This window comes from Argentina anserina, chromosome 5 (assembly GCF_933775445.1).
Source record: "Argentina anserina chromosome 5, drPotAnse1.1, whole genome shotgun sequence".
NCBI classification, from domain to species: Eukaryota; Viridiplantae; Streptophyta; class Magnoliopsida; order Rosales; family Rosaceae; genus Argentina; species Argentina anserina.
In genome coordinates, this window is record NC_065876.1 from 28,158,007 (window position 1) to 28,180,739 (window position 22,733).

At 38.4% G+C, this 22,733-nt stretch overlaps 2 protein-coding genes across 3 annotated transcripts in view; both read left to right on the top strand.

The window, feature by feature from the left end:
- LOC126796247 (TMV resistance protein N-like) overlaps window positions 1-19,320 on the top strand; it is a 29,756-nt gene extending 10,436 nt beyond the window's left edge. For both annotated transcript variants that reach the window (XM_050523016.1, XM_050523018.1), the window contains one exon: window positions 19,176-19,320. The gene's annotated coding sequence lies outside the window, so the exon portion shown is untranslated. The remainder of the gene's footprint in view (window positions 1-19,175) is intronic.
- LOC126796246 (TMV resistance protein N-like) lies at window positions 13,250-19,388 on the top strand. Its single transcript, XM_050523015.1, is given in 8 exon segments — window positions 13,250-14,065; window positions 14,283-15,378; window positions 15,471-15,749; window positions 16,045-17,148; window positions 17,236-17,792; window positions 17,880-17,964; window positions 18,063-18,722; window positions 18,870-19,388. Coding segments are annotated over 8 exon segments (5,052 nt in total). The 5' UTR covers window positions 13,250-13,313.
- Window positions 19,389-22,733: the final 3,345 nt, after the last annotated feature.

The window sequence follows — 22,733 nt, forward strand, 5'->3', positions numbered from 1 at the left end:
GTACTTGAATAAGTATTTACCTCAAGGAATACAAGAAGAAAAGTAGTTCCCTAATTCCCACAAAGGATATTCGAATGAGGACGAAAAGTTATAAGACATATGAGAAAGAGAAGTAATCCCCTAATTTACCTCAAAGATATCCAGATGGGCAGTAGTTTCGAGAAATTTCGGTGACGAGTGTTTCTACTCGAGGATACCGAAAAAGATGTAGTTCTTTGGTTCCCCTCATACGACGATTAACAAGTGTTCTCTTCGAGAGATATCAGTGTCCCATAATTTCTCTCAAAAGATATCCAAATGAGGACTGAGGGTTTTGAAAATTATCAGTGACGAGTTTTCTACTCGTGGGATACCAAAAGATGAATAGTCCCATAAATTCTCTCAATGGACGAGCTGGAAAAAAAACCTCCCATGCTTTTTAAAGAATAAATAGGCGATTCCACATAGCCAACTGCTTGAGACCCAACCCTCCTTCTTTATAAGGAAAACAACAATCATTCGAGGAAACCAAAGGCATACCTCCCTTATCAATAGAACCTGACCATAAAAAATTCCTACAAAGTAAAGAAACAGGTCATTCATAAATTTGGAAGCTATAAACCAGCATACTAGATATGATTGATTTAATTAATTACAGACGACCAACCAAGAACAAAAGAGAACCTTTCCAGCTAGAAAACTTTGTGCGAACTTTGTCTGTAATACTTCTAAAGTGACTGGTACGCGGTTTACCTCGGAAAATATGAACACTAAATAAATGAATGGAGCAGACCCTGGAAAAATACCCAATTTTGAAACAATGGAATGCTTACGCCGTTGCAGATGCTTACTAATGAAAATTTTTGACTTAGCCTTGTTAACAATTTTGTCTAGAGTTCAGACCATACTCCTCCAAATAAGACATGGTAACTTCTAGGGTTCTACGATCACCGCGAAAAAAAAAATGATTATGTCATCGGCAAAAGTAACATGGGAAGGAGCTTGTATACCACACAGAGAGGATATAATACGAAGCTTGTTCCTATTAACCAAAGTGGTAATGCCTCAACTAAGAGCTTCTTCCGCTAAACAAAAAAGTAATGGGGAAAGCGAATCACCCTGCCGAACTTCCCTACCACAAGAGAAGTATCCTACAGTCCTTCCATTGACTAACAAGGCAAGCTTAGCAGATTCAAGAATTGCTCACACCCAATCAATGAAAACTTGATTGAAACCAAAGGCCGTTAGTACCTTTAACAAAAAAAACACAGGAAAGAGTGTTAAAGGCTTTAGCGATGTCCACCGTGATTGCAACATTACCACCGAAGAACTTATTGTCAAGCATATTTATACACTCAGAAGTGGCCAAGATACAATCTGAAATAGTCCGGCCTTGAACAAAACCATGTTGCTGAAGAGATATAATTCGGGAAGCAATACCAGCCAATCTCAAAGATAAATTTTTTGGAATTATCTTAAAGATAAAATTTTTCCAGAGCAATTGGACGATATTGAGTAATTGTGTAATAACCCGATTTTTTCGGGACGAGTTAATCGACTATTTCTAAAAGTTATAAGTTTTCGAAAATATTAAATCGTGTTCGTTCCATTTTGTAACGTCGGGAATCGAAAACGAAAACGTTATCGGAACGCTTAATTCGAAAAACGTTACATTTCAGTAACGTTTATATCGACTTTTATTCCGTCGATCGGTTGCGAAAACTTCCTTCACGAAAGTTGTAGAGCTCGTCGATACGAGTTCGTGGATATGTGACGCGTTCTAATCGGACGACGTACGTAAAAGTTATTAACGACGGAAGTTAGTTTCCGATTTTGGGAGGGGGTATAAAAGGGAATGTTGTCAATTAGGGTTCCCATAAGTGGAAACCCTTTCATCCCTCTCTCTCACCCCGCCTCCCTCAGTCCTCTCTGCCTCTCAACCCAAGCTCTCTCCCATCTCCCTCTTCCTCTCGACCCGAACACTCTCTCTCTCTCTCTCTCTCGCTCTCTATCGCACCCTCCCTCTCCTCACCGACGGCAGCTGCGCCTCACCGCCGTCCCCTGGGCATCACGAGACCTCCTGCAACAACCCGCGCCGTGCAAACAGCCCTCCGCCGACGCAAGCACGCGATCCTCACCTTCTCCACCTTCTGACGCTGCAAGCTAGCAAGTCCGATGCAACTCAAGCCGTGAGAAACCCTCCTCGAGGTATCAAGCACCACCTGCGATCCATTCCCCTCCGACGAACTCCGGCGCCTCAAAGACCAAAAATAGGTGAGGTTTTGATTTTTAAACGATGTTGCGATTGATGTTGTGTGATGTGTGGAAGTTTTGGAGGATTTTGAGGGAGTTTCGAGTGAGATCGGGGAGGGGAAGAAATGTTGAACACCGCCGCTTTAGGCGGCGCGTGAGGGGGTATGGGGCAGTCTAGGTGTGATTCGCGACCATAGGAAGGAAGAGGAGGAGGAGAGGATGAGTTTTGGGGCGGCGGTGGCGTCACACGCGCCTTGGTTGGCGTCGGCGCGTGGGCCCCACGCGCGGCCGGCCGGAGGTGGCGCGTGTGCCACACGCGCCGCCGTGTGAGGCGGTGTAATTAGTTTTGACTGAAAGGGTATTTTGGTAATTTACTGAAATGTAAATGTAAATTTTATTTACTACGGTAAATGTAATTAAGTTTTACCTACGGTAAATGTAATTATAAATTACTTTCAGTAAATGTAAAATGTAATTTGTAAAAGGGTAATTTAGTAAATTTTATTTACTGAATTGTAATTACATTTAAATCGTACGTATACGTACAGAAATACGTATATAATATTTATACGTACAGAAATACGTATTAATATTTATACGTACAGAAATACGTACTAATATTTATACGTACAGAAATACGTATTAATATTTATACGTACAAAAATACGTATTATTATTTATACGTACAGAAATACGTATTTAATATTTATACGTACAAAAATACGTATATAATATTTATACGTACAGAAATACGTATTAATATTTATACGTACAGAAATACGTACTAATATTTATACGTACAGAAACACGTATTAATATTTATACGTACAAAAATACGTATTATTATTTATACGTACAGAAATACGTATTTAATATTTATACGTACAGAAATACGTATTAATTGAGTATTGTACAGTAACCGTGAATAGTGAACAGTGAACAGTAACTTCGTATAAACCAAAATTGCTGAACAGTAACCGTATATTACTGTTTTGGCATTTAAAGGTTTACGAAACGATTCTAAATGCTGGTTTTTATCTTTTTAAGGTGATCGCTAAATCGAGGAAAGGGATTATTATCGGAAATTGAGGATTACGCTCAAGTCAATAAGGTGAGTAAAATCTCACTGAATTACGAATCTACCCTCGCGGTGATTCAACATTTTTGCAAGTGTGTTTATTTAATGAATTACAACATGTATATAACTTAGTGGACTACGTATATATATAGTATAATGGTAATAAATACATATATATATATATAGTTCATTAAATTACATACTGTTATTAATTCATTAAAAATAGTCATTTCGGTGACAGAAAAATTGTGCATGTGTGATTTTAATGGTACGATATGATGTGAGATTATCGTACGTAATTTTTCAGGTGTTTATGAAATATGACATGTATATGATATAGTGGACTATGTATATATTGTATAAATGGTAAATAAATACAAATATATATAGTTTGCTATATAATATACTGTTATGATTTTTATTATGATATATTGTGAAAGTTTTAAAACGTACAATATGATGAGTGATTATTGTACATGATTTTATCTTGGAAAATGTGAAATATTGTGATTTGTCTTCGGACGTGATGTGTGGTACAATATGATGTGAGATTATTGTACATGTGAGGCAAGTCGGAACCTAGCCTTTGGCCGGGCGAAAGTTACGATACAGTTAGAGCTCTAGTCTGTCTGCCATAGTACTGCATGGAGGTAACGGGTGGTTATCTGCTCATGGGTACTCAGCTTGTTTTGGATGTTGGGTGGCGGGTGGTTACCCAACATCAGCGGTATACTAAGTGAGGGGTAACGGATGTGTACCAGCGCTCATTAGTTACCATTTTGTGAAAGTATTAGAGTAACCAGATGGGTTGCTCGTTTTCTCATGATTTTCATTATACTGTGTTGATGTGGAGTTGTGTCTTTTATGAGACGAGAGTTATTTTAATATTTTACTCATACGAGCTGTAAAGCTTACCGGGTTTGTGTTGCAATCCCGGTGCACCAATTTCAATGGTGTAGGGGATACTTCCGCAGGTGCTGAGTAGTGGTGATTGAGTGACGACTCCGAAGACTCGAAGTCGATCGTATCCAGTCGTGGTGAGGTTCCAGCGTGGATTGTGTGTGTGATTTGGTGTGATTTTATTTGTGAGGTTGTTGTGAGGATTATACAATTCCATTTGTTATATGTTGAACTATCATTTGGGTTTGTAATAATCGGCTTGACTGAGTTATATTTTAAACTCAGATGTGATCCGCTGTTACGCTTTAATGATTTCGATTTATTTGAGATTATTTGGTGTTTAACGACTTTAGAATTTCGAGTTTTTAAGCTCGAAATTTTAGGGTCGTTACAAATTGAATCTCCATGGTCTACTTTAGGGATCAGAATAATCAAACTAGAATTAAACGAGCTTGGAAGAGTGCCAAACCTGAAAAAGTATTGAACTCCAGCAATCACTTCTGACCCCACAATATCCCAACATGAGAGAAAGAACTGACCATTGAAACCATCAGGACCTAGAGCACTAGACAGGTCCATCAATTTAACCACTGAAATAATTTCCTCCTCTGAAGGAGGTTTGGTCAGAATATCATTCTCGTCACCAGTAACCAAGGAAGGAATCACACGAGAAATTAGACCAGTATCTCTAGAAGAATTATCACTAGCAAACATGCTCGTGTAGTAGTTGACAATATGGTCTTGAATGGAAACATGATCATCATAAGTCTGGCCCTCATAATGTAACAAGAAAATAGATGAAGTAGACCGTTGAAATTTACACATAGCGTGAAAGAACTTAGTGTTTCTATCACCCTCCGCTAACCAACGTGCTCTTGACTTCTCTTTCGAAAAAAATCTCTTGAATTCGCAAAGACACTGAAAAATTAGCTTGAAGCTCAGTTTCTAATGCAAAATCAGATTATGACCCTCCAGACATAGCAATTTTATTTTAAAGAGCTGCTAAAATAGTAAAATCACCCTCAACTTTTTTGTAAACATCCCCAAAAACTTCCCAGTTCCACTTACGAAAAGCTTTGCATAAGACTCGCAATTTGTGTTACACGATGGTTAAAGGACATCCATAAGCTTGAATAGAGTTCCAACATTGTCTCACAAAACCATGAAAATCTTTATGCTCAAACCACATTCCACGAAATCTAAACACACTCTGTCGTACCCCAAATGACTTAGAGAAAGACATTAGAAGGAGATTATGGTCAGAACATATCCGAGGCAAGGTACAACAAACGAATTGATCCCACTCATCCAACCAAGCTTGGTTCGTCAAGCACCTATCAAGACGCAACTCTACATTACCTCTGAGACCCCTCCTACGCACCCAAGTGAATTGGGCACCATGAGTTGCAATATGCTCAAGCTCACATTGGTCAGATATAGCTTGAAACTCCTCACAAGAACGACGACAAACAGTTGAACCTCTTTTCTTCTCATGAGCTCCTAAAACTGCATTAAAGTCCCCACAAACCAACTAAGGGCCAATCACAAACCGTGCTTTATTTTCAAAGAGTTCCTCCCATAACCTCATACGCCCTATCACTGTAGTCTTGGCATAAACAGTAGTAAAGATACAAGGAACATAATCAAACAAAATTATCAGAGTAACCTGTTGGTCTGACACTATAAGAACTTGAATATCTTGAAGAATTGAAGACTTACAAAATACCCATAAATTTGGGAGTGTCTCCTCACGTTCATTACTGCAGACATGAACCATTGACATAGATCTCCAAAAGAAGATGGAATAAAAGCAAGAACAATAAAAGGTTCTAAAATGTACAAAATATCTGAATGATTATCTAAGATAAACTTTTTCAGGGCATCTTTAGTACAAACATTTCCAACGCCCCGTGAGTTCCAATAGAATACCTTCATTGAGAATTAAATTTAGTGCGGAGGTATGTCTCCCTATACTCTACAGTAGCAGCCTTACGCAAAGCTTTCTTTTTGCTCGTACACAACACCACAGTAAAATCTCTCTCTGCATCCACCCATTCAGTCTCCTCGTACCAATTATTTAGAGGAGAAATATGACTAGTTATAATAGGACTAGAGCATACTACTTCATCGTCATTCTCCTCAGAAGAGCCAACATTCATGTTTTCACTAAAAATAAAATCCTCGCACCTCTTCTCATTTTGTTTACCAATTTCTACATTTTCCGCAGTAGCATTCGTCTCTGCCACTTCAGTATCTTTACCAATCTTGGTCATCACAATGACATTTTCATGCGGTGATGGACATGGAGAAGGAGTTTTGTGCACAAATGAAGGACCTTCTCGTGCATCCTTTATCTTAGGAGGTGTGATAGGAGCACAAAGTGTGACGTTCTTAATGCGTTTATGCCCTATTCTTAGTCTTTGTTACCTCTTAATTAGTATGTTTTAGTTTCTTTTGTATGAATAAGTGTTTAGGTAGAGCTTATATCAATTATAAGTGAATTGATGATGAAATCGTGCTAAGTGTTAATAATCCTTGTTGAGATATGATTCCTTGTTCGAGTAGGATTCATCCTTTCGTATTTCTTTGTTTCTAACGTACTTATTCTTATTAGGAAATACAAATCCATGTTGGAGAAGGAAAGCAATCCTAGTTCCACAAGGAAAGAGAAGAAGATACACTTAAAAGCCCAATCCATGCAAGAATGAAAATGCTGTCAAGATTTGTAGTCCAACTTCGACGGGCTCCCCTGGATAGCTCCAATCGAGTTAGAAGACCTACCTTATATGTATAGAAAGCTGTGTGAGTCTAGTTTCTGTAGGATTTGGAATCAAATCAATATCTTATTCCTACAGGGAGATATGACCAAATCATTACTCGGAGGTCCAGTGAGCTCGACGGAATTATCTCAGCCATTGATTTGCTTTTGATCCAAGGGCTATGAGGGAAACTTGAGACTTTGTTCCTTCTACATATAGAGCACAAATATGTATCAGAATGTCCATAAATCCCTGCACCAAAGAATGTCAAAGAAGGCATGCAGCAAATTTAATGAGAGGTAAGAAAAATCAAACATGGCTGCAACAATTAAGACTTTTGCTGCCTCCCTAATTCAAAGGAAGAAATTTGTGCAAAAAAAATCAGCATTAAAGGAGGAAGAAGATATGCAATTAATGCAAAAGATATGCAATTCTTATAGAAATCAGAATTCTGGCAATGTAGATCATCCAACTTTGACGAGCTCTCCTGGACAGCTCAGAATGATTGAGAAAGTGCATGATATATGGATGAAAAGCCACGGAAGTCTAGTTGAAATTTCCAGTTGGAATCATCTCAATATCTATTTTCTAGAGAAAGTTATGGCCATAACAAGGGACAAAGGTCAGATCTGCCGAATCTAGGAAACCTCAACCAATTTGGTTTCAACTTTGTGGACTTTGTGGCCATCCTCCCTTGGGTTTCTTCCTCTATATATAGCACCTCAATTCCACAGAAAAAGATCATCAACCTTGCTCACAAGACTTGCCAAAGCTCTGCCCAAACACTTTCATTCACCAAGCATCATTGAATCCGAATTCACCACCCTTCACCATATTATCTGTCCAAAGCTTGGGAGCCTAGGATACCATACTCTTGAAGATCTCGTGCTACCTCTGTAAGGAACCTTGGGAGGAGAATTATAAAGTGTAACTCTTTGATTTTCATGTTAAGTTTTCGGGTTTTTATGTTCTTGCTCTTGGATGATTTATGTTTAGGTTTTGTTAAAGTTATTTTTATTCTTGTCTATGAGATATTTGTAATTTTCGAATGACATGATGAATTAAGATTTTCGATTTTTATTCAATGATTTTAGGTTTTATGTCATGAGTTTATGTTTATTTATGTTTTTAATTCATTTTCGGTGTGTTCTTATATTGCATGTGTGATTAAGACAAGTAGTTGATGTCGCATATGTTAATCATTCAAAGTTAAAAACAATTTTGATACAAGTAGTTGATTAATTGTTTGTCCCCTTTGTGTTCCTCCACCGATTATGATCTTAAGTTCGACATTGGATAAGTGCTTTAAAGATATTGATTTCTCTTTGTGATATGTAATTGCATTATGAATTGGTATGTTAGATTTCGTAGCAAGACAAGTAGTTGAGCTCAATAATATCTATGTATTAGGAACCAAGTAGGAACTTGATGCATGATCGAATTTAAGATGAACTATGATACTTACGGCATGAACAAGATTGAGAGTAGATTTTGTTACCTTTGTTCTTATGTTATTTGTTTGGTAATTTCTTATGTGTTGGTTGGTTGATCACATGTATATATTAGTTTAGGTTTATTTTATGTTTGATCCGAAATATATCTCAAATCTTTTAAACTCTTATGAATTCGTTGTTAAATGTTTGTGATTCTTTACCCTGGTTGGATCCCCGGTTTGTGAACGATACCCTCTTGCTTTATACTACTAACGATGCTTACAGGGTTAATATTGATCTCGAGTAATCGAACCGATCAAGGTGTCTTATCAATGATTATTGCCTTCCCAGCGTCCCGTTCAGGAATCTCGGCCAACTTATTAGAAATATAAACTTGCTTTGTTATGCTTTTATGCTTGCGAGACCGCTTACGAGAACGGCCCCTGCCCTGAACATCACCAGCATCCAAATGAACATGATTTAAAGTGCGAACAATCTTACAAGCAGATACATTATGGCCAACATTACCGCAGTGAGAACACAAATCAGGAAGATGCTCATACTCGAAGACAATAGTATAGGCTGCACCAGAAGCTCGTTTTATCACCAGCTCCATTGGAGGATCAAAAGAGAGGTCAATATCCACAAGGACCCTAGCATAGTGACCAAACCGCTTATGCAACGTATTATCATCAATCTTCACTGGAACCCCAAGGCCACTAGCAATCTCAATGAGTGTTTTAGGCTCCCAAAATTCAAGTCCAAGGTCCTAAAACTTAACCCATACCTGCGCATTAGTATTACGTTGAGTAGTTGGAAAAAAGTTTGGTACCCAACTCATGAGACGAAGTGTTCTAGGTTTCAAAGCAATGACGCCCTGTGCCCAAACCCTGACAACATAATCAAAAGAAGAGAAACTAAACGAATAATATCATTTTCCCATTGGAATGACTCTCTAATGTCTGATCTCACCCCAAAGAGAACTGAGCTTTTTATACAACTCAGGTGGAGAATATAATTTATCATTTGAACCTAATTGCAGGAGTCCCAAGAGCATATGTTTGCATCTAGCCAAACCAGATTGGTACCCATCTTCTGATATTGTGACAGTTGTTTTTCCGTCCTCAACCACCGGGGGAGGAAGGGAAGCTAGGGGAATAGAAGGTTGCGCAACGGCAGATGCGTACGACTTGGGTCCGACCTCAGATGACTCCGGATTCAAAAAACCTCAATTACATATGGGTTTTAATCCTTTCATGATGGCCGAATCGCCTCAAGTTTGATATTTCATAGATGAATCCCTTAGTGAATTCACAAAAACTTCTTCAATTTAAATCTTCAAAGAATCATCAATTTAAAGGAAACCAAATACAATATTTCTACACCTTCTGATTTGAGATATCAGCACTTGTAAAAAACAGAGCATAAGAAAAGGGATTACCTTGCCAAATTGTTCTATTAAAAAATATCAATCAGCTCCCATCTCCGGCTTATAAACGAATTGTATAGATGTGGATTCGGCTATTACAGTGATTTGGAGGAGTATTGAAATTGCCTATACAGTGATCTTCTTGGACGCCTTCTCCACAAGCTTTCTGACAAACATGGTTGATCGGAATGAGTCCGGATTCGGAGCCGGAGAAGAGGCCAAGACTTGTGCTTTGAGATATGAAGTAAACCGTTGCAATCTCAACCAAGATTTCTTCTTAGTGGAACCTGAGTTAGCTTGATGCCACTTCCCTTCAGAATCGACGCAGGTGAGAGCAGACAAAGAAATGAAGCCGGACATCCGGACTAAGTATTGGCAACGGAGACTGAGAGCTAGAAAGGGCCGAAGAAGATTGATCCGTCACTCAATCAACATATATATCATACCTTTCTGTTTTAGAAATTGCAGAAGCCTTTAATAAGTCCAGGTTTGATTGGATGATATTGAAGGGTATGATATGATTCCCCTCTCACATATCAATTGAGTTCCTTCCCGAGGCTGTTGGTTAGCTGAGCTTAGCTTAGATAGTTGTGGTGCTGGATGGATGGGTCGACACCTCCCAGGTATTTGTTCTGGCTGGTTTCAAATCTGGTTTCTCTCTCTACAAGTTAGAGAGAGAGAGGCTCTCGCTTTCCTCTTTTTGACTGTCTGTTGCTCTTGATACTTCATCACACTAGTGGATGTCAACCACCGAAACAATACCTAGACTTTTGGATTGTTGTTATCATGTATTAACTTGTGTGTTTTCTTCTTGTGTATTGATTGAGTTTCAATGGTTGGTTGCTGTAGTGTTTTTATTGTTGTTGTTGTTAACGAGACGAGACAAATCAGAGATGAGGAGTTTGGAGGATGTGGTCCGGAAAGCCACACCGACTTGGGTCAAAGTTGTTTCTTGTTTCCTTATAATATTTTCTTTTTCATTTCTATATATAGAAAACAGGGAAATTTAAAAACCTCTCACTCGGGTGCTCCGGTTTTTACCGGATCCTAGTGTTTTTGAAAAAAAAAATTTGGTTATCTACAACGGTGCGTCCATTAATGCTACCGTCGAACGAGAGTTAGGGCAAGTCAGACGATGGCCTAGCATGGGGTCGGATGGTGGTGGATTGTGAGAGGTCGGTGGCTTTCTGGTTTGATCGGAGATGTGGCTCTGGATGGTTTGTAGTGGCATTGTTCAGTGGCTATGTTTGGTGCTGCTTTGGAGTTGTTGGTCGAGTCTCGTTGGTGGTATGGGGGAGACGACATTGTTGTGGTTCTCTGAGATGGGGAAGCGCTGGCTCTCCTAAGTATTATCCAGGTCAGATCTAGTCCTCTGCCGCTGGGTTGAACTCAAGATTGATGGTTTTGTCTCACAATCATGGGCTCAAGTAGTGGTCTCTAGGCGGTGGCTGGCGTTGTTGATGGGATGAAGGTGGTACGATCAGATAGAGGTACATGTTGGCTAGACTTGGCGGTCGTCACAGCTTGCGGTTTTGGAGGTGGGCCTAGGCTTGGTTGGGCCTATGATGGGTCCTATAGGTTTGTTGGGCTTGGGTCTTTTGATATAGGTCTGTTTTTTTAGTTTTATTAAGGGTTTTGTCATCCCTCCTCTTTGAGCGAGGGTTTAGGATGTCAGTAGGTAGGGTTTGGTCATGTTGTTAAGTGCGCATGTTTATGGTGCATGTCATTTCCAGGGATTATCGAAATGTCGGTTTCATCTGGGTGTCAATGTAATGGGGATGTTGTCTTTGCAAATATACTAGAGATTTGAGTATGTGATGCTATTGGAGCAGTTCTCTTTTTGAGATTGGCGGTGAGTAGGTTATCGAGTACTTCTAGAATCGGTTTTTAATTTGTTCGGGATTAAGTATTTTTGGCTCATGTCTATTGCTATTGCAATAGTCCTATGACCAGCTTTATTAGTCGGATGGAGTGTGGGAATTTGTTCCACCATCGAGTATTCCTTATTGTAATCTTATTTTGGTGATATATTTCATTTTTCTTTAAAAAAACACAAGGGAATTTGATCATTATGTACAAAAATGATACTCCTGAGTATCAACTATATGAATGCATAATCCAAACCACCTCGTAAAAACTAAAAATTTGCTTGGTTCCATTCTTACTGAGATAGATCTGCTTATTACAAACTATATAATAATTTTTTTAACTAATGCAGAATCTGCCATATTTCCTCAAGGACCATTGCTCATCATGTAACATTTACCACATAGAGAAACTAGCATATCAGGTGTCCCTGTTAGAAAGTGTTAGGGGTGTCCTTGTTAATTGTACCCAGCAGGATGGGTTAATTCCTCCTATGGTACTTAAAGTATGGCTACTTGGACAATTTAGTACTTGATGTATGAAAACAGATAATTTGGTACCTGAAGTTCTTATTTGTAAGCCATTTTGGTACCTATATCAATTTTGATCATATTTTTAGGGTTATTTTCGTCATTCTAGCCCTAAACTCAGTAAATTCACATTTTTTTTTTCATTTCTTCCTATAATTGCCTCTTTTTAGAAATAATTAAATTAATATATTTACTCCACTTAGCATAAACTTCGCATATATCGAATTTTTTTTCTTAATATACTTATTGTATCCTAATTATTTTATGCAAAGGAAATAAATTGTCTTTATGCAATTGTAATTTTTTATTAAAATATATTTTTTAAAATTACTTATAATTAAAATTAATTTAGATTGATAGCTACATTATGAAAAATTATATATGTAAATCATCACAGATACTAAGTGGATGAGTTATCAATTTTTTAGTGATAATTTAGATGCAATTTGGAGGTATTATGAAAAAATGAAGTAAAGTAAAGATATGATGACAGAAATAACCCTGAAAATATGGTCAAAATTGACATAAGTATCAAAATGGCATAAATTTGAGAACTTTAGGTATCAAATTGTCCGTTTTCATACATCATGTACCAAATTGTCCAAGTAGCTAAACATCAAGTATCATATAAGGAATTTATCCTAATTGGATTGTATGTTGACTATGGTCAATGGTTTGGGTGAATTGAATAATACAATTGGAATAAATCACACCACGGCTAGGCAAGTCAACTACCCTTTAATTTGGTTTTAATTTTGAGAAGACTCTAGTATTCGAAAATTATTAGATATGCCAGACTGTCATTCCCAACTTGCAACCAGTGGAGTTCTTATTTAACTAGAAAGAATCTCAGTACCCTGCTCCATGGAAGCTTTATCAAACATACAATACGTACTTAATACAATTCTAGAACTTAGGAAATTGGATCGTGATTACAACTTCACAACTTTACAACTTGTAATCACGATAGCCATTCTGGGAATCTGGGGTATCCATTTCCATTCTTATCTTATATTCTGCTGTCTTACAAAAGATCGAAGCCATAGTTGTTCATTTTCATTTTGATGATTAACTTTGAAATACGCGATGGGCTTCTCACTCCGGCTTATCCTCTTGTCTTCCATTTGCTCTCTAGTTTTCTTCAGTGCAATGTTTCTCTTGAACTTCATCTCTTTGGGTTTGTACCTATTGTTTTTCTTCTCCACTGTTTCTATTTGTTGCTGCCTTTTGGCTTTCAATCTTTGTGATAAACAGAGAGCAGCAACTCTGCTGATCCACACTTCTTCATCCCTCATCACCAATACAGAAGTAACTCCTCCTCCTCTTCCTCCTCCTCCTCCTCCTCCTCCTCCTTCTTCCTCGTCTTCTTCTCCACCATCCAGTAAGCTCACCTACGATGTATTCCTCAGTTTCAGAGGTACAGATACCCGCAGAAATTTCACGGATCATCTCTACACTGCTCTCAAACAGAAAGGTATCTTCACTTTTAGAGACGATGAAGAACTCCGGAGGGGTGAGTCGATTGGTCCGAATCTGTTGAAAGCTATCGAAGAATCAAGATACGTGATTGTTGTATTCTCACGAAACTATGCCGGATCTGCATGGTGTTTGGATGAGATTGCCAAAGTCTCCGATTGCATGAAGGAAATGGGACAAAAAGTTCTCCCAGTGTTCTACCATGTTGATCCATCTGAGGTACGAAGACAGACAGGCGATCACTTTGGGAAGGCATTTGCGAAGCATCAAGAGAGGTACAAAAGCGAACCAGGGAGAGTAAAGGGGTGGAGAGATGCTCTTCTTCAAGTGGGCAATCTTTCTGGATGGCACCTGCAAGATGGGTAAGCTTTCCATGTCTCTATGCTGTATATGTTTTATACTACAGTTGATCAATCAGATAGGGGTTCCTATTTTGGGTGCTTTTTTTTTTAATTTCGGATTATTTCAATTAGAATTTCATAATGAAAAATTTAATTGGCATGATATGATGTTCCACTATCTTAAGCTAAATGTATCATATACACAAAATTTTAATAACTTGCAAGGATTACTTTACAGGTACGAGTCCAAAATTATTCAAGAAATTGTTGAAAAGGTTTTCACCGAGCTGAATAAAATAATTTGTACATCTGAGGGCTTAGTTGGGATGGATTCCCACCTCAATGAACTGTTATCCTACTTAGACATTGGGTGTCACAATGATGTTCGTATCATAGGGATTTGTGGGATGGGTGGTATTGGGAAAACTACTATTGCACAAGTGGTTTTTGAAAGGCTAAAAGCTCAGTTTGAAGGTGATAGCTTTCTTGAGAATGTGAAACAGGAAACTGCCAAGCAGGGTAGTAGTATTCATTTACAAGAGAAACTTCTGTCGAACTTGCTAAATAGCAATGTCAATGTACAGAACACAAAAATGGGAAAAGACATTATTAAGCATAGACTATCTACCAAAAGAGTGCTTATTGTTCTTGATGATGTGGATCAAGATATACAACTGGAAACCTTGTGTCATCGTACTTGGTTTGGTCCAGGAAGTAGAATCATTATAACATCCAGAGATGAACACTTGATCACTGCATTTGGAGCAGATAAAGTATACCAAGTGAACGCATTAAGTGATCCTGACGCTTTTGAGCTCTTTCGTTTAAAAGCCCTTTTCAATCAAGATGAAGTTGGAGAAGATTTTCTCAAGCTATCCAGGGAATTTTTGGAATATGCTAATGGCCTTCCATTAGCTATTAAAGTTTTGGGATCATCTGTTCGTGGTAGAAGTGTAAACTTCTGGTCAAGTATATTGAAGAGACTAAAAAAAAATCCTCCGAAACGAATTATTGATGTTCTTAAAGTCAGTTTTGATGGCTTAGAAGAAACAGAAAAGAAAGTGTTTCTGGACATTGCGTGTTTCTTTAAAGGACAGAACAAGGATCGTGTGATAAGAATTCTAGATGCTTGTGACGATGAAGGTGTGAAGATGGATGTAGAAGTTCTTCAGGAAAAATCTTTGGTGTCTCTATTTGGAACAAACTTGGGGATGCATGATTTGATACAAGAAATGGGTTGGGAAGTTGTTCTTCAAGAATGCCGTGAAGAGCCTGGAAAACGTAGCAGGCTGTGGCTTCCCAATGAAATCATCCACGTACTTGGTCGGTGTAAGGTAATGAAACAACTGACTGCTGAAATTCTTCCATCATTCATTCACTATGGTGTAGCTTGTGCAATAAATAATTCTTTGTTCTTTTTTATTAGGCGACCAGTGCAGTTCAAAGCATATTCCTCAAATGTGCACCAGGAGACGATGTTGTTAGCTCAATTGATAATGCCTTCTCAAATATGGACAGATTGAGATTGCTCAAGATTAGTAATGTGAAGTTTTCCGGAAACATCACTTATCTTTCAAATGATTTACAGTATCTTGAATGGCATTACTGTCCTTTGGATTCCTTTCCTTCAGACTTTCATCCGGAGAAACTTGTTGAAGTTCACATGCTTTTTAGCCGAATCAAACAACTATGGAGGGGAAAACAAGTAAGATACAAATTCACAATTACTTTTATGCATCTTTATAAAGCTGATGATTTAGATTCTAGTAGGAAAGATGAAGTGAGCTTTTATTTTAACTGCATAACTATATAAGATCCCTGGTAGTCCTCAGTTACACACATCCATAAAAATTAATATGGCATTCTCAAATAAGATTGGACATTACTTTCATTGTTTCACATCAACTGTCTGTAATTTTACTTTATAGTTATTCGCAATCACAAAGGGATGTGTAATATTTATTTTAATCACATGATGATCATCTTTGAAATTATACTAGTGATGGAGCGTTCTACGGCATTTAGATCTGAGTAGTTCATCAAACTTGATCTCGACTCCAGACTTCTGTGATGTTCCTGATCTAGAAGTGTTAACACTTAAGCACTGTTCAAGTTTGGTGGAGGTTCATCCTTCTCTTGGATTTCTGAGGAAACTTCGCAGTTTGGATTTGCAATCTTGCGTGTCTATTCAGAGCCTTCCACCTTTCATTACTTTGGAATCCCTTCAAATATTGAGCCTTTCATTCTGTTCAGGACTGAAGAAGTTTCCGGAAATTAAAGGAAATATGAAAACCTTATTGGAGCTTTATTTGGATGGTACCAGCATTGAGGAATTGTCTCCATCAACTGAACGCTTGACTGGTCTTACCAAGTTGAATCTAATCAACTGTAAAAACCTTCAAAGTCTTCCCAATACCAGGTGCTTGGCATCTTTGCAAAGTCTTGATTTAACAGGTTGCTCCCAAATTGATGAGGTACCTGAGAATATGAAAGGTATGAAATGTCTGAAGCAACTCCTCATTGGCGGAACTTCCATAAGGGAGTTATCTTTCATTAGAGGCATGACAAATCTACGGTATCTATCCTGCCGAGGATGTAAATGTCTAGTTCCAGAATCATTCAAAGGTCTGGCTTCGTCGAGTTTGATAGGGCTAGACTTGAGTTACTGCAATCTGAGGGATGGAGAAATTCTCAATGATTTTAGCAGTCTAATTTCATTAAAATTGTTACATTTAAGTGGTAATTGTTTCGTACAATTACCTGAAAATATCTCTCAACTCTCAGAGCTCACCAATCTGTACTTGAGAGATTGTAGACAGCTTCAATTGCTGCCCAAGGATCTTCCTGTGAGTCTTCGGTCCCTGGATGCAAAAGGTTGCACTTCACTGATTGATTACCCAAATCAAATCGCAATACGGAACGCAACACTTATCGATTCCCTCAACGATTCAGCATTTGATGTCTCAGACATGATAACTGGGTTTGTGTATCCAAGAAATGAGGGTGAATCTATACAGCGGTGTTTGACATATACGGATACAGAGGGGAAAAGAGTAAATAAATATTTGCCTATGACAGCTCTAGCGTTGCAAGAAGAATGTAAAGTACGTCTCTCATAGAACATAATTAACAAAAAACTATCCTTTTTCTCCTACTACTAATTAACGATGCTTTTGTGTTCTATGTTGCAGATGGATTTCTTCATACTATACCATGGCGTAGCTCCTACTGATGAACTTCCAGAGTGGTACAGCACAAGATCAACCAGAAATTCTATATCAATCTCAATACCTGAAAATCTGGCAAATGATAACAAGTGGAAGGGAGTTGCCTATTGTGCTATAGTCGCAGTTAAGGGGCATACTGAGTTCTCCCTTATTGAACCGGATCCTGGTTTCCTTAATTACTCGTATCAAGTCACATTTGAAACTGATGTGTTGCGTCTAAAACCATTTCCTATGTTGAGATCGCACTTGGACGGTTTTGGACTGACTTCTCATCTGCGTTTGTTTTTCTATGTCCCTAGTTCCTACTTTCCAGAGAGGGAGTTAGATAAATCAACTGTGTTGAGGGCTGTTTTTGAGACCACTAATCCATCCATGGTAGTCCAGGAATGTGGTATTCATCTAGCCTATGAGCAAGATGCTGGATTGTTCGAGGGGAATATCCAGGGTCCCATTTGTCTGGACAAGGTTAAGGACTCCATCTCTGTATTCCAGTGTGGCTGGCTTAGTCAATCTTGGGAATGGTACGTAGAATATATCCAAGTTTCATGCACAACTGCATATATTTATATATCCGCCTACTTTAATGTATTTCCAAACAAATGGCGCAGGGAGAAATTCATTCCACCATTGGAAAAAGAATCTACACTTCTGCTGAGAAAGAACCTCGAGTCTGTTCTTCCAAGAAACCTTGAGGTTGTGTTTTCTTTCCAGCTACTGCATATGATATATTGATATCTTATCTCTACATCATTTTGCTGATGAATTAAATTTCACATTTTTCAATATTCCAGGCAACAAACAGTTGTGTTATCTTCGAATTTAACCTCAGAGGAAGCCCGGCTTCATTTGAGACCTTTGCCCCCCCTGTTAAGGGGACACATTTCGCCCAAATGTCAATCACTGGCTTGCCTCAGAATCTATACAAGAACAAGAAGTGGATCGGATTTGCAATATGCCTATCACTTGTCGAGGAAGTGGGACAGACAAGGAAACAAGACAACTATCAGGCATCTATTACACTACAAAATGGGGATGATCAAGGCAATACAGTTGCTGTGAGCCTAGAACTTGAGCACATCAGGCCACTGTCAAAAGAACGTCATCAATTATTGGTTATTTACCTACCGCGGGCAGTGATTGCCAAAGAACAACACAGTCAAACATTAACAACTGCAATGGGGCTATCCATAAGGATTGATAGCCCTCATGTCGAGGTTCAAAGATGTGGGTTCCAAAATCTGTACCAGAAAGATATAAAAGGGTTTGCTGATACTATTATCCGATGCATGCAGAGGGACAATTCTCTTAAATCTTACGATAAGTGGGTGGTAGAAGCATGGATACGGTTGATACGATGGGAAGGTGCCCATTTGAAGGGAATGACAGAACGGGACTCCAGAACCCCGCGGGAAAAATACTTTGAAATGCATTCGCCAAAATATAGAAATTGGGTCTCTCTCTCTCTCTCTCTCTCTCTCTCTCTCTCTCTCTCTCTCACACACACACACATACATACATAACTTTTAATGATATTAGTAATATTACTATTATAGTATTATTATTTTAGGCGTTTTTATTGACCATTTGAACTTATACAGGACTGGTCTAAACCTCGTATTGTTTCTTGTTTCTTCGGGGCGGTACAAATTTCCAAGTTCAAATGGTTCGTGCCTTTCATCAACCAAGGCAACTCTGCAGAAATCCAACTGCCTCTGAATGTGTTTGATGATGGTAATTGGTTGGGGTTTGCCATATGTTGTCAAATCTCGACCCACTACCAAAATCCAAACATAAGTCTTGACAGTACTGCTGCTGAATCAACGTCTGGTGTGCTACATTATCGTCTGGACTCTGATGTTGCTTGGCATGGCTTATTTGATTGCTGGATGCATCATGGTTTTGAGGTACTCGAGCCTTTAGACTACCATGCGACTCGGTTCTCATATATACCGCGCACTGAAGTTTTTTACAAGATGTGGAGGCAATGCAAATTGGCCAGGATAACCATGTGGCCCTCTAACCAAAGCTTAGGAGTGGATAGTTGTGCCCTTCGTCTGCTATATAAGGAGGACATTGAACATCTAGTTGAAACACTCACCCTTGCCGAATTACCTTGAACATTCCCCAGCATCTGCTGCTCAATCATGCCCGAATAAGAAGGTAACTGATGAGAAGCCTTTTGGCTTAGATTAATAACTTCTCATTTGGCTTGACTGAAGTTCCCATAATATCTTTGCATTTGCAGGAGGCAGAGGTCCGCAGTAAAGGGTTTCCTAATTGAGAATGAGATAAATCGTATTCTGTTGCTCTGTGGAACGGTGCTCCTTTGTTTGTTCCGTTTTTGTATACCTAGTCTCATTGCTACCACCGTTACTGCCCTCCATTCCTCCTTATGCTCCACCTTGCTTCATCTGATTGAACTCCACCTTGTAGATCTCTGTCTACGATACCAATCCACCTTCATTGAAAATGGTCAAGCAGCAACTGTGAGTCATGTATAGAACGAGAATCGAGTTGCTCGTAGCTGTTGCTTCTGGAGATTATTTTATTTATTTCTTTTTCTTGTTGGTGCTGTTATGTGTTATTTGTGTGAAGCAAGTTGGTGCTGCTATGTATTGATTATGTGAATAGCAAGTAATGTTATACTTTTCTGCTTGAATCAAAATGAAAATTATAGGGCTGTTAATCGGTTCCGATTCCTCGGTTCCTTCAGGAACCGTTGGAACCGAACCGTTTTAAAAACGGTTCGGTTCGATTCTAAAATCTAAAATGCATAAGAACCGTTTGGAACCGTTTTGGGACCGGAACCATTTGCAAAAGGGAGAAATTGTTTTAAACTACAGTACTAATTGTACTCCATTTGGTGGAGGACAAAGATTATGCCCTGATTTGGAATTATCTTGTCTCGAATTATCAATCTTCCCTCATTTCTTGTCACCAGATATAAGTATGATATGCTCAAATTAACATCAGTCTTGAATTTAAGACAATGTTTTTTTGGAACCGTTTTGGGACCGGAACCGTTAGGAACCGAACCAAACAGTTCCTATTCTGAAAAATACAGGAACCGAACCGTTTAACTAACACGGTTCAGTTTACGGTTCCACCTATTTTTGGCTGTTTTGTAACCGTTTACATTCCTAGAAAATTATATAACATCAAGTGTATCGGGTTTTGGGTAAAGTTGTTCATAAACTGTTGTTCCAAGTTTTTCCATAAGCATTATTTGTACTTGGGAAGTTTACAACGTTATCTTGTTTGTTACACTTGCGCAACATGAAAGCTAAGCTTGAAGATGATAATAGACAGAGAAAAAATGATCTTTGTATTCAGGCTTCATAAAGAAAGTGTGAGAACACAAGCTTATATAGTTTATGATACAAACAAAGGCACGTGTAAATCACCTGCTATGATTAACTAATGATTAAGACAAGCTAATCAATTACTAATATAGACTTAACACCCCTCCTCAGCTTGATGGGGAATGAGGAGCCTCAAGCTGGAGCAGAGATGATGATGTTGAGGAAAGCAAAGTCCTTTAGTAAAGATGTCTGCAAGTTGATCTCTGGAAGATACAAATTGAAGCTTGAGATAGCCTGCCTTGACTTGATTTCTTGTAAAATGAATATCCACTTCTATGTGTTTCAATTTGGAGTGATACACAGGATTAGTAGCAAGGGCCAGAGCAGATATATTGTCACAGTGTAAGATTGGAACAGAAACAAGAGAAACATGAAGATCTTTCAAAAGATGCATTAACCACATAATCTCTGATGTTGTATCAGCCATACTTCTGTATTCAGCCTCTGTAGAAGATCTAGAAACTGCACCTTGTTTCTTACTGCACCAAGAAATGGGATTATTAGCAAGCATGATCACAAAACCAGTAGTAGATTTTCTGTCATTTGGGTCTCCAGCCCAGTCTGCATCACAAAAGGCTTGAAGATGCATATTAGAAATAGATGATCCAGAGATGTCACCATGCTTGAACAATATTCCCTGATTCATTGTACCCTTGACATAACTAAGAATCCTCCTTGCAGCTTGAAGATGAACTTCTGTTGGATTATGAAGGAATTGACAAACAGAATTTACTGCAAAAGCAATGTCTGGCCTGTTAAAAGTCAAATATTGAAGACAACCTACCAAGCTCCTAAATTGAGTAATGTCATGTGCCTGTAGAGGAGAGCCTGCATTAGTAAACAACTTCAACCCTGATTTGCAAGGAGTGGAATGGACATGACAATAATCTAAACCAGCTTTATGGAGTAAATCTCTTGCATATTTTCTTTGAGAGACAAACAAACCAGTAGGCAGATAGTCAATTTCCAAACCAAGAAAGAAATGAAGTTTTCCCAAATCCTTCATATCAAACTCAATTTGTAAATTCAGTTTGACTTCTGCAATAATATCTTCATTTGTCCCTGTAATGATTATGTCATCAACATACAATAACAGAAATACAAAGTCATTACCAACTTGTTTGACAAACAGGCTAGGATCAGCATAAGAACTGGTAAAACCAATTTTTGGCAGAAAATTTGTAAATCTCTCATTCCAGGCCCTTGGAGCTTGCTTCAGCCCATATAATGACTTGTTCAACTTGCAAACAAAATTAGGAACTGACTGATTCACATAACCACCAGGTTGAACCATATAAACTTCTTCATTGAGTAATCCATGCAGAAATGCATTTTTAACATCCATCTGATGTAAATTCCACTTGTTGTGAGCAGCAAGACACAAAATTAAACGAACTGTTGTATGTCTAATCACAGGAGAGAATGTCTCATCATAGTCAACTCCATATTCCTGAGAAAAACCTCTAGCAACTAACCTTGCTTTGTGTCTAGCAATAGAACCATCAGCATTACGTTTGACTTTAAAAATCCATTTGCAAGACACCAAATTTTTATCTGTTGGAAGAGGAACAAGAGACCATGTGTTTTGCTGAATGAGAGCATTATACTCCTCATCCATAGCAGCCTTCCATTCTGGAATCTGAACAGCTTCTTTGTAATTGGCTGGTTCAGTAACACTAGGGTCATTACTGATCTGAGAAAGAAGAGCAACAAAGCATTTCTTTTTCTGGATTCCTCTTTTTGCTCTAGTTAGCATACCATGCTCATTTATCACAGCTGGAACAACACCTTCAACAGGATGTAAGATATTAGAATCTGAAATATGACTAGAAGGAGTGAGTTTCCTTTCACAATTGAGAACTACTGAAACTGAGCCATGACCAGGCTGAGAAGACACTGTCATAGATCCATCACTTTCAGAGAACTGAATACAAGTATTAGCATGATCATCAAACAATGATTCTGGACCAGTAGGAGAAGTTGGCATCACATTAGTTGTCACAGTAGATGGCTCAGAAACAAGATTAATTACTGGATCATTATCCATATAATGACATGCCTCAATGACCGCAGGTGTCTCAGTATGAGATTCAGAATGAA